Source organism: Pteropus vampyrus, unplaced genomic scaffold (assembly GCF_000151845.1).
Source record: "Pteropus vampyrus isolate Shadow unplaced genomic scaffold, Pvam_2.0 Scaffold283, whole genome shotgun sequence".
Taxonomy (NCBI): domain Eukaryota; kingdom Metazoa; phylum Chordata; class Mammalia; order Chiroptera; family Pteropodidae; genus Pteropus; species Pteropus vampyrus.
Window position 1 is genome coordinate 69,252 of NW_011889064.1, and position 12,142 is coordinate 81,393.

At 37.5% G+C, this 12,142-nt stretch overlaps 1 protein-coding gene across 1 annotated transcript; it reads left to right on the plus strand.

Annotated features, from left to right (window-relative positions):
• The first annotated feature begins 5,997 nt into the window (after positions 1 to 5,997).
• On the plus strand, positions 5,998 to 9,537 carry MGP (matrix Gla protein). The gene is made up of 4 exons (XM_011375971.2): positions 5,998 to 6,158; positions 7,632 to 7,664; positions 8,514 to 8,589; positions 9,167 to 9,537. Exons 1-4 carry the CDS (start codon positions 6,098 to 6,100, stop codon positions 9,300 to 9,302), a joined length of 306 nt encoding a protein of 101 aa, XP_011374273.1. The 5' UTR covers positions 5,998 to 6,097; the 3' UTR covers positions 9,303 to 9,537.
• Positions 9,538 to 12,142: the final 2,605 nt, after the last annotated feature.

Below are 12,142 nucleotides of genomic sequence, written 5' to 3' on the forward strand. Positions count from 1 at the left end.
TCACTACAGCCCCATATCTTACTTTCCATTACCACTCCCATTTTTTTAGATAAAGAAAATGAGAATCAGAGAAATGGCAGCGGTCACTAAGTGACAGAGCAGAATTCTCATTTCGTCCTGCTGACTCAAAAGTGCATGCTCTTTTCCGCAACCTATTGTCACCAGAAAATTGGGGATACATATAAGAGGGATATTGGCTTAATCCAAGCAATGGACAGCTACTGTATATTTTTAAGATGAATATGACCCAAAGGCTAACCTCAAAGACTTCGCAGTCTGGTGGAAAAGCAAAACAAACAAGTGTTCATGTCAGGTTACTAATCCCATACCCCAGGCCATATTCATTTCACCTGCCCTTCTATTGCTCTCTCAAAACAGGACAAAACAAAAAAATTACGTTATATCTGTAACACAGGGCCTCCAGGCCCAGAACCTGCACCTAGGCTTTGGATATTCCAAAAAGGATTTGGTCCTCCAGGAGGACCAAAGCGGTGAGACATGCTGTTTATTACTCACAAGGCAGGAAAGCTCTGATGGCAGCCAGTGGGAGCTGCAAAAACCGCACCGGGCCAGGAGCAAGCAAAGTTTTGTACACACAAGCAGAGAGAGGTGTTATCTCATTGGAGCAAGATGTGCTACTCGGTTACAGGAGCAGATAACGTCCATGGGAGCAGCAAAAAAAACATCCTTGGGAGTAGGCACTGCCAAAAGCCCTGTGTGTGCTGCCTTCCTTGGCTGCTAGAGAGGCAGCCATCAGTCTTCTGAGTATGTGGAGGGGCTAGGTTCTGAGTCAACCCCACAATATCTTGTTCCCATCAGTTTATCTTCCCTTCTTACTCCCACTCATTTCTCTCTTACCAAAAGCCAGAGAAAGAACGCCAATAAAAAGAAAATTATTTTTTAAATCTCTCATTCCTTCAACAAAATAAAAGTCTCTTTCAAAATCCCATAGTGGCAAAAAATAAATAATCTAGGATTATGAGAAAGACAGGAAACACAAAGAATGATAAATTAAAAGAATCAGAGTAAGGAGTGAAACCCCCAAGATTCAGATAAACACTGGTTATAGGATTGCTTAAGTGAATGCCATCGGGCAGGGCTGAATTAAATTTCCACAGGTCATTCCAACCCACATGTCACTGCATTAGTTTCATCACAATTCTATCAGAAAGAAATCAGATGTGAAAACAATCTCTTATTTCGCAGCCTGTTCACTTCATCAAAGACATGTTCTGTACTATACTCTCCCTAATATTAACCTGAAAAACATTCCTTCGTCCTCTCAAAACTTTTGTTCTGAATTTCATCCTATTTCCAGGGTTTGCAATGACTAGTTGATAAAATAAAGGAGAGGAATTTAAGAGTTTCAGATCTCTTTCACAAGATTTTTCTCTCACTGACTAAATCCTGGCTAAAAAGATTGACTTTTCTGTACCAAGGATTTCAAAGCATATCAACGTCCAACTCAAATAAAGTTATCTGACTACACTGGGAAATAACAGCAGACAGGGCTTACTCGGGAGGCAGTGATTTGAATGGAACTTTTGCAAAGAGTGTTACTAGTGATTTTCAGGCCCGGGGATGGACATCCAAACACCAGTCAACAGCCCTAGTTCTGAAAGCATCACTTGCAAAATAGCATTAAGAACAGAGTGTTCTTTCAAATACTGGATGATATAATAATTTATCTTGTCTATCTATTTCAAAGATGAAATAATCTAGAAGCACAAAATTACAGAAGTCTATTCAAACTCATGTTTAAAAAGAGAATTAAATGATTTGTTCAAAAGGCACACAGGCATTGCACGGCAATGTCAGAACTAAACTGAGTTTTTTCAGCTCTCAATTTGGTTCCTAGTGGATGATACTTTGCTGATTCAATCACTCTCACTTTTTGCATTTTCTTCTCTGCTTCGACCATCCTCAGCAATCGGTTATTTGAATCTCTACTACTGGGGGAAAATGGAAGTAACACTAAACCAATAGAGTTAAACCAATAATTTCCCAGAAGTTCTGTCTATGATTCCCTAGATGCTCCTCCCATACTTGAGTTTGACATTTATTTTCACTTAGTTCAGCTAAGACAAATTAAGAAAATGACTGAGGGATTGGGTGCATGGGAAGCTGTGTCGATAAAGAAATATGAGATGTAGAATCCATTCAAGGGGCTTCCCTTAAAAGAACAAAAGTAAGAGGTCAGCACTGTCCCATGAAGTTGACTAGATTTCTGTTTCTCATGTCATTTTTCTTTGATGTCCTAGAAAGTGATTTCTGTATTTATTTTCAGGGTTGCTGCTTCTGAACTGTTCTCTCCTTTGCCTTTTTCCATTTCTGGCAAGAGTGAAGGTTTTAATGCTGTCGGTAAAATAATAACGTAAACTCCATAAAACCAACATTCTGTAAATAAAGCTGAATCTTGTGGAACAGAAGAAAAAAATCTGACTGAAGCCAGAAAAATTATTCAAAGAAACAAAATGCCTAACAGTCTGAAAAAGAGTTTGAGAAAGAATAAGCAAAGCCAAAGAGAAGAGGAAACACGTTAACTTTATTATTGCTGTGCCATTATGCTAGTCACAGAAATATTATAGAAAAGGGGTAACTCTTTTGGTATATTCTCCAGTAAATATATTTTTTTGAGAAACTTCTCCCCACATTAATTCCTGGCAGATCTGCCAATGTTTCCTCTCTTCCATTATCTCCCTGAATTCACAATTACCTGAGCTTGTCCTCAGTGCTTTTTGCAATGTTCCGCTAACAAAGCTATTTCTGAATTGCCACAGAAAAGGTAAGCTCAAAGAGAAAACATATCACTTGGTCTTCTCTAAGGCCAACTGGCTGCTTAAACAAAATTTTAAGGAAGAGGAACCAGTAATTAAGTTTGTGATCTAAGAGCACACTTGATTCATGAGAATAATCTGTATTTTTCTCCACTATATTTTCAGCTTAGAATTGTCACACAATAGATGCTCAATACATTTGCTGGACTGATGGACAGATAAAAAAGGACTAAAATCATGATGCTAATTCTGGCCTTGGAAGGTGTGGTCCTGCTTCTTTTTTCCTTCTGAGGGCAGGTGGAAGAGGTGAACTTGTATTACTCTCTGGCTTCCATCACCTCAGTTATTCCACATTGTCAATCTCACCTGAGATTCCTGTCCAATTTAAAAAATTCTCAATTATATCACGGTTTCTCTCATACCTTTGTTATCTCTTCTGGAAGGGTCTTCAAATATTCTCTCCACTGAAGAATACTCCTCTTTGGTTAGGGGGAAATATATACATATATTTTATAATTATTTAAAATCCAAACATAAGTTGGAGCTTCATGTGCTCATCTTTATAAGATATCCCAATTAAAAAAATATAAACTAGCAGCCAACATTAATTAAAAACAATTTCAATATTTTCTGGCAATTCTCAATGTTTTACAGTCTCAAACGATCCTGTGTATAACCAAAGAAACTCTTATTTGTCTTTTCCCATTATTCACGTTTAGTATGTCTCTGACACTACAGCTGCCTCAAAGCTTTTCTCTTTACAACTCAATCTCTATCAAACACTCTTCCATCCAGCACAGGAAACCTACAAGGCTCTTCTCATGTCTTCCTGTCTACCTTTTTTCTACCTCCATTTTTTTTTCCTCTTCTCTTAGTCCTTCCTATCCCCCATCATGAAGCCCCATGCTGGCTCTTCACAAGTCCTCTTCATAAAAAGGCATAACTGGAGCTGGCACTCACAAAATTGTCTTTGGGTTGGGAATGATATGGAAAAAGAGAGAAAAAAAGGGCTCTGAATTATCGCACATGTTAATAATGAAATTTAGTACAGGAGAACCAAGGAATAGATGGAAAACAATAAAAAGAAAAGATGAGCGACTGATGAGAAACAGCTCCCAACAGAAAATGTTAGCCTTACAAAAAGCAAGATGATAAAGAGAAATGCTTACAAGTTTAAGAAATCCAGTGGAAGCAGTGATAAAAATGGCATATGAAAAAAAGTGAAGCTTAAATTGAAAAGAGAAGTGTAAGATTTTAGAGTTTGAATTCAGAGATTGTAAAAATAAACAATTGTGATGTCAGAAGGCTGATGGAGCCCAGTTGTCATTTGAACTTGGGAGTAGAGGAGACATTTAGAATCTGGCTGGAAAAGACCGAGTTAATGTACATTACAAAGCACATGTTTGTAGCTGGAAAAAGAGAAATTCTTTTTAATTCTGGAGATGGGATGTGGGGAGGTTAAGTAGCCTACTCATTTTAGAGGTGAAATATTGGAACTAAACTTGTTTCATATCGTGTTAATTGGGGATTACTGACTGAGTACGTCTAAATGCTATATGAACAAGCCATGGCTAACTTGTTCTCCCAAAACCATGCAATGTAGTAAACTGAATTTTGTACTTTAAATTATTTATTGACAATATAATGATTTCAATGATTTATCTTGGAAAAGGGACACAGAAGACAAACACTGAGAGAAAGTTTGTGATTTAAAGAGAGGAACAACCACAAATCTTATGAGTAGAAATCATGATGATTGAATTTATCAGAGATGAACATAACATTGTCTTATTTTTTATTTAATATGTCTTCTTTAATATTTTTCACACACAAAAAGTATATCTCTCAACATGAAAAAATCTGAAGAGAAAACCAGAATTTTATTGGCCCCTCAGAATTCATTCATCTTTCAGATTACAAATGAGCTATTTTCTTTAACAGGGAATCCTTTAGTATTTCTAAAAGCTCTTCACAGGGTGAAGGTTGGGAGGGAAAGCCATGCCAATAAGACGAAAAGAGGAATGAGGCATGAGGCTCCATCTAGTTATTTATCACTGCTCCTTAAAATAAATCATTATTGAAAAGAATACTCACCCACTCCCAACCCAGCCTTTTGCTCTTCCAGAGACACATCTGATAGAAAGGTTTACTAATTGTTCAAGAAGCAAAAAAAAAAAAAGCTCAGCCAGAGGCATCAGATTGCAATATCCTCCTGTAAGAAAAGAAAAAGCACTTCTGATATCGAGAGTATAGTGGAAGTGTGTGTGTGTGTGTGTGTGTGTGTGTGAGAGAGAGAGAGAGAGAGAGAGAGAGAGAGAGAGAGAGAGAGAGAGAGAGAGAGAATCTGTGTTTAAGGATAAAGAACAAAGTGAATACAGAAGTAGCTATTACTTACCCCTTTAGGGATGTGTCTTTTTTGTTTCTAGATCCCTCACAGCACCTAGCACAGTACCTTGCATCTCATCTGCCACTCACTTAAAAGCATAGTGAATTTGTTAGTTATCAGGACAATGCCTTCAGAAAATGAGACATGGGTACCTCCTTGTCCTTGCTGTGCTTTAGATATGTGACATCTAGCCTAAGAGAGCATTAAGACACAGGTCTGGACTCAAGTTACAAAACTGGATTGGCAAGTTAACAAAGGAGTCAACTGAGGAAACAGAGCTCACTCACAGAGCCACCGAACATCTCCACGCTACTGAGCACTTGAAAAATGCAAAAGGTGCATATCACCAGGCAAATGCCCAGCTGGTCCCGGGTCGCTCATTCAGCCCTACTGGGAACGTAAGTCTAAATTAGAACAGCATAAGAAGTGAAGTCCTTTCTTCCCCAGAACCGCTCCCCCACCCATCAAGGGAATGAGCAGAACACTATGGCTCTGTTTGAGGACCAAACCTGAAAGGCCAGCAGTCAGGGCCAGGAGGGTAGATCAGAAGGAATTAGAAAGGCAAACACGTGTTTGTGACAACTCCTTTCTCTGTGGACCTTTGCCCAAGTCTGGTCCCAAACCCAGGGCAGCCACAACTTCTACATCAGGGCAGCATCCTACCATAGCACAGTCACATTCGCGAGCGAAGGAAAACTGCCCACCCAGAGGAGATAATATCTGGAAGGAATGAATATTTGGGAAAAGTCCCAGTGCTAGTTTAGTGCCAACCAGTCCCCACCTTCTCCGGCCCCCTCCTACTGGTTCCTCCCCTTTCAGCTGCTCTAGTTCTTATAAAAAGTCCACAGCCTTTCACTAACAGCCTATAGGAGCCTCTCTCCCTACTGCTGCTGCACAAGACAGAGAGACCAACCCACAGGATCACTGAGAGACCATGAAGAGCCTGCTGCTTCTCTCCATTCTGGCTGCCTTGGCCGTGGTAGCTCTGTGTTATGGTGAGAAATCTTTCTCTGGCCATTTCTCTGGATTTTCTTTTCTGCGTCTGACTTCAGTTGACTTCTATTTTTCCTCTCCCTCCTCCTTTCCTGTCCCTTTCTCTAGTCTAATCTGAGGGTATCATTAATTTAACACGTCCCAAGTCTCAAGTCCCATGTCTGTTCCAACAAGTCGTTTTTATATCTTAACCAGCCTCTTGTATGCAACTTATTAGGCGAGTCCTTTCTGTAGCAAGTCACTAGATACTTGGAAACTTTGTTATTTCAGAAAGAAGGTATGGGAATTCTCGGCCTCTGAGTTCTCATTTTCAAGAATTTTTATTTTGACTTTGGTAACAATTCGTTAAGGATATTGATTGAATCACTTACCTTTAAAAATCAGTTTTCACATGAAGTGTTAAGTATAGCTCTCTCTAGGGACAGGATGACAATCTCATGAACTTACTACATGTGTTTGGTAAATTAATTTAAAAATGAAGCTTTACATTTAAAGACTCTCGGAGAAAAATTAATTTCATAATTTCTATGTCAAAAGATAAATCTTGCCTGGTTTCTGTGTGTTAACTATATCTATGTTTGTTCAAAGCCTATGAAAGAAAATCTGAATCAAAATTACTTAGATCATTCAGTCTTATGCTTCAATAATCCGTATATTTTAGCTGTTCTTAAGCCAAAATTATATTAACAACTATATGTGTTTTATTTCTAACTCCTGAAATTATTCACAAGCTTTCTGTATCAGAGGATTTGGTTTCTTGACCTCCCTTTGAACTTCTCAAGCAAATTCACTTGCTTACAAATATAAGTCTCTCATTGCCAAATTTACCTGCTAGAAAGGTAGAAAGAAGGAGCGTGGTAGAAAGAAGAAATCTTCTGGTTTGGTGTCATCTCAGTTCTTTCTCTGAACTGGCATTGTGCCCGGTGGGAGTTGTGAGCTGGAGACAGTGGTTTTTGTGGCTGCCAGTTTAACACAGGTTCTTAAGAGGTTTTTGGAACCTCCTAGAAGCCTGTCTCGGAAAAGCCCAGCTGAGCATCTGCCCTTCCTGCCTGGAGAAACCTGGCTGTCTTCGAGACCCTTTTGTCCCTTCCTCAACTCTGCTCTCCGACAGGTCCCAGGTTAATCAGAGGAGATGACTCTCTGGAGACGTGTGTAACACTTAAACTGTCTTATTTCACCAGCCTGAAAACCTCAGAGCCCTTAGGAAATTTCAGCCAGAGCCCTTAGGAAATTTCAGCCAAGACTGTGTTCACGAGCTTCTTCAACATCAGAAAAACTGAAGTGTAAACATATCCACAGCAAGGACAAAGCTAGAAAAACAACTCATGAATCCTAAATGCCTAAAATGTGAAATAACTATATTGCTAAATATAGTCCTGACATCTTTTGGAGTCTTTCCTCTCCTTTCTCAATATTTAGACTATTGCAATGTGTGATAAATAACAATAAAATAAATCTTTTCTTTTTAATTCTAGAATCTCATGAAAGCATGGAATCCTATGAAATTGGTAAGTGAATATTTATTTGACTTCCTTATTTAAATCTCATGTATTAACGGATCTCTCCCTGTTCTTAAAAAGACAAAATGTTAATACATATAACAGAGGGAAAAGAGGACTCTTTTTGGAAAACTAAAGTAAATTTTAAAATCCAATGACTATAAAAATCTCCAAATGACCATATTTTTAAAGCTCGAAGCAGTGTAATATGGCATTTAAACTGCACCCAGCATACTTAGGAGCCATAAAATCTCATTTGGAAATTTTAAGTTGGCACTACATCAACCACACAGATGGAAAACAAGGAGTAATGACAAATGGCAAAGTACGGAATTGAAGGCCAAGTCAGCTAGGAGACCACAGACGTCAACATTGCGTAGAATGCTATGGAATTTCTGAACTTATAAAGACTGAGTATAGGAGGAAATAACATATCATTCATTTTCAATTCATTCATTATTTTTGCCATGTTTAAACTGTTTCATTTACTAGTAATCTCAAGGTATGCTTTACAAGTCCTCAGGACAGAGAGAATTTCTCCTCAAAGGAATTTTAAAAACACACTGAATGGAAATATCAAAATTGAAAAAGGCAAAGTGATTGCCCAAAGGCAAAACAAACAAACAGAAATTGCAGCAGCCAATGTGACAAGTCTCAAAGACACTTCAGTGGGTTATTAATTTATTTTTACCAGGCGGTTTAAGAAATCTGCTTATCTTCTCCCTTTGATTTTTACATATCCCTAAATAAAATGAATGCATTAATGAGCTTTCAAACTCATTTGTGTTAGAGAATATTCATGGAAATGTTTTCAGTGACTGTTTCCCTAAAACTGCAATTGTTTGTTTCTGTTTTAAGGTCCCTTCCTTAACAGGAGAAATGCTCATACCTTTATATCCCAACAGCAGAGATGGAGAGCTAAAGCCCAAGAGAGGTGAGTAATAAAATTTAACTTTGGGTGAGGAACACACAATGCAATACACATATGATGTATAATTGAATTGTACAATTGAAACCTACATAATTTTATTAACCAATGTCTACCCAATAAATTTAATTTAAAAAATAATTAACTAATTAATTAATTTTTTTAAATAAACTTAGTGGGGGGAAGTAATTTTTCCCAGTGTAGCAGCTCAGATCTGAAAGGAGTGAAAAACGGGTTTTTTAATCATATATTATTTCTAATTGTATCCCTAAATCAAAGAATTTTAAAACTATATACAGAAAACAACTGAATTTCTAGAAGACTATTTTGTAAAAGACTCAAAAATGAAGAGGAGGGAGGACAGAAAGGACAGAAAGAAAATTTCTGTTTGCATTTTTTAAATTTCCCTTGTTCCACTTTTCATCCCTGTTCTTCAAATATCTCTTAATATTGGGGGGAAGGGAGCGGCAAATGGACCTCTCTCCAATATTTCCTTCCTCCTTTTTTCTTTTCTTTTTTCTGATTTCTCCACTTTCTTCGTGCTTCTTAATCTGGGCTTCTTTTTTTTTTTTTCACTTTCTAGAATCCGAGAACGTACCAAGCCTTTCCAAGAGCTCAACCGGGAAGCCTGTGATGACTTCAAACTTTGCGAACGCTATGCCATGGTTTATGGCTACAATGCTGCCTACAATCGCTATTTCCGGCAGCGTGGCAAATGAAATTGAAAAAAGTCTCTTTCCAGAGCCTGGTGCCTGATTTTGTATTCCTTTGCAGTAGCATCACTGAACCATATAGGCACATACGAATTGCTTGTTTCTTAAATGTTCTCATCTGGCTGCGCCCCTCCTTCCTGCTCCCAGATTGATAAATAATGGAAGTGCAGTGTAGTGAAGGTCAAAGGGGAGTTACGATGTGAGATTATTAACATAATAAACTTCTGGTTGGATACTTTCATTTTGTGAGTCTGATTTCTTCTGGGAAAATGATGAGATATTTAAATCATTAACACAGCAGAGGAGATTCTGTCAATCATGTTCCCGTGTTGATTAGAAGCATAGCTTCACAGAAAGAATGAATCTTAGAAGACATTCACCCAGCCACAGTCTAGACTCTCTACCCTGGAGTCAGTGAATGATCGCTTATTAGGTGTTTTCAAAAATTTTCAAACATCATAGATGTTTGAAAGGAGAATCATATGATCCTCCTGCTCCCCAACTTTAAATGGCCCCTCAGTTCCTTCTGTGTGGATTTCTGACTCTGAAGCCTGGCTCATCACCCTCCCCTGAATGTTATTTCCCAAGATTCACAGTTTTGACTCTTGACTTGGGCCAGGAAAATATGTTTACCTTCAGAATCACCAGAGACTTTTAAATAAGGAAATGGTGGAATTTTGGAGCCAGAAGATGCTAGAGCTCCTTGAGGCCTGATTTGCTGATGAGGAAATGAATCTCCAGAGGCTTCCAGCTTGGTAGTTAGAGACAGAGGCCAGGAATTAGCAATCCCACTTCCGACCTTGTTCTTTTCAATCGTAAGAACTGATCATGCCCACCCTTTACATCCATTACTTCTGGCTCACTGTCTTCATCTCTCTAGTGGAGTATCTTTCTACACATTCAAAATTTTTTGCAAAACTCAAGCACTTTATGAAATTGGTGATGACTAAATCCACCCAGCTCCCATCACACTACTCAAGCCAGTATCCAGCTTTTTAAGAATTTAGGTAAAGAATCCAGTGCTTGATTCTTTATATAAATGATATTATTCAATTCATTTGAATTTGATTAAAGTTTCTTTTTATATATATTTATCTGCATTATGGTAATTTCTTTGAGGGCAAACACTGTGACTGCAATGTTTTTCTCTCGCTATAGCTTTGGTACTATTTTCTGTTCAAAAGATTATTCAATGAAAGCTGAATAAACAACAGACTAGTCATATCTAGGAGTGATCGCCCAGTTCTGAAACTGTTAGATTCGTCATAATAATGCGTGTTGTATAATTTAAACCATCATCATATTAATTCAATGATGAGAATTTTAGAATTTTCTAAGCTCTTCTTCATACCCATTAAATCTTAGAACTCAGAAGATGGGTAATATGTACTAGATGGTAAAATTGAGACTCAGGGAGGTAACTTTCTGAAGACTGTAGTAGATGCAGGGGTGTGCCACTCAGACTGAGAAATTATGCCCCTGACCACTAGAAATATTGGCAGCTGATGTTTCCCAACTAAGGACTTGAGTGCAACTTTCTACAGACCTTTAGAGCTCTCTCTGTACACATCTTTGTCCTCTCTGGTACCTTCCTCTGAAACTGCTAGCCACCTCTCTGGACCCCCAGCTCTGTCTCCTCCATTTAGGAAAGCTATAAGGGTCTGCTTGGGTTTCATTTTCTGCCCCATGGCCTCAAAACTTTCCGGGAAGTTAGTTGAGCAGCTATAGGGCTCATCTCATTTGTTTTCTATCTCTTATGCATCAATGTCGAGTAACCTAAAAGAAAGAAAAATATAGAGAAAAGGTAGAACAAAAAAACAAGAGAAAAAATGAAAACAAATGGCAAAATAGACTTAAACCTACCTCAATAATCTCATTATATGTAAATAGTCTAAACAGTTCAATTTTTTTACTTCTACATATTATAGATCCTACAGTAAATTTTTATTATTTTTGCTTTAAACATTCAATTTTTATTAAAAGGCTTAGATAATACAAAAAATATCTCATACATTACCCATGTAGTTTCCACTTCCCATGTTTTCATTCTCTTGCATATATCTAGATCTCTTTCTGCCATTTTCCTTCTGCTTGAATGACTTCCTTCACTATTTTTTATAGTGTATGTCTGCTGGATTCTTTAAGTTTTGAAATTTTGCCTTCATACTTGAGAGATATTTTCGTTGCATACAGAATTCTGCGTTGCCAGTTTTTTCTTTTAATTCTTTTAAGATGTTGTTCCACTGTCTTCTAGTTTATATCGTTTCTAATATAAAATTTGTCGTAATTCTTATCTTTAGTCCTTTGTGTGTACTACTGTGTCTTATCTCTGGCTGCTTCCAAGGTTTTTCTCTTTAGCACCGGTTTTAACTAAATTGATTATAATGTACCTTGATGTGGTTTTTCTTGGTGTTTTTTTTTTTTTTGTTTGGTGGTGGTTGTTGTTGTTGTTGTTGTTGTTGTTGTTGTTCTTCTTCTTCTTCTTCTTCTTCTTCTTCTTCTTCTTCTTCTTCTTCTTCTTCTTCTTCTTCTTCTTCTTCGGATTTATTGAACTTCTTGGATTGCATTAAATACAGAAATTTTCAGTCATTATTTCTTCAAACATTTTCCTCCCTCACTCTTATGCTTCTTTGGACACTGCAATAACAAGGACATTCGGTCCCTTGAAGTGGCCCCAAAGTTCCCTAATGTTATTTTTATAAGCTGTTTTTTTTCTGTTTCATTTTTGACAAATTTCTTTTAATGTGTCTAAAAGTTTACTAACTTTATCTTCAGCAATATTTAATTTGCTATTAATCCTATTTGGTGTATTTTTTCATCTCAGACATTATAGTTTTCATCTCTAG

Excerpts from the sequence above, each read along its gene's own strand:
- MGP (XM_011375971.2), top strand. The coding sequence starts at position 6,098 with ATGAAGAGCCTGCTGCTTCTCTCCATTCTGGCTGCCTTGGCCGTGGTA. Across the intron at positions 6,159-7,631 it reads CGTGGTAGCTCTGTGTTATG|AATCTCATGAAAGCATGGAA; the intron begins GTGAGAAATCTT and ends TTTTAATTCTAG. Across the intron at positions 7,665-8,513 it reads CATGGAATCCTATGAAATTG|GTCCCTTCCTTAACAGGAGA; the intron begins GTAAGTGAATAT and ends TTCTGTTTTAAG.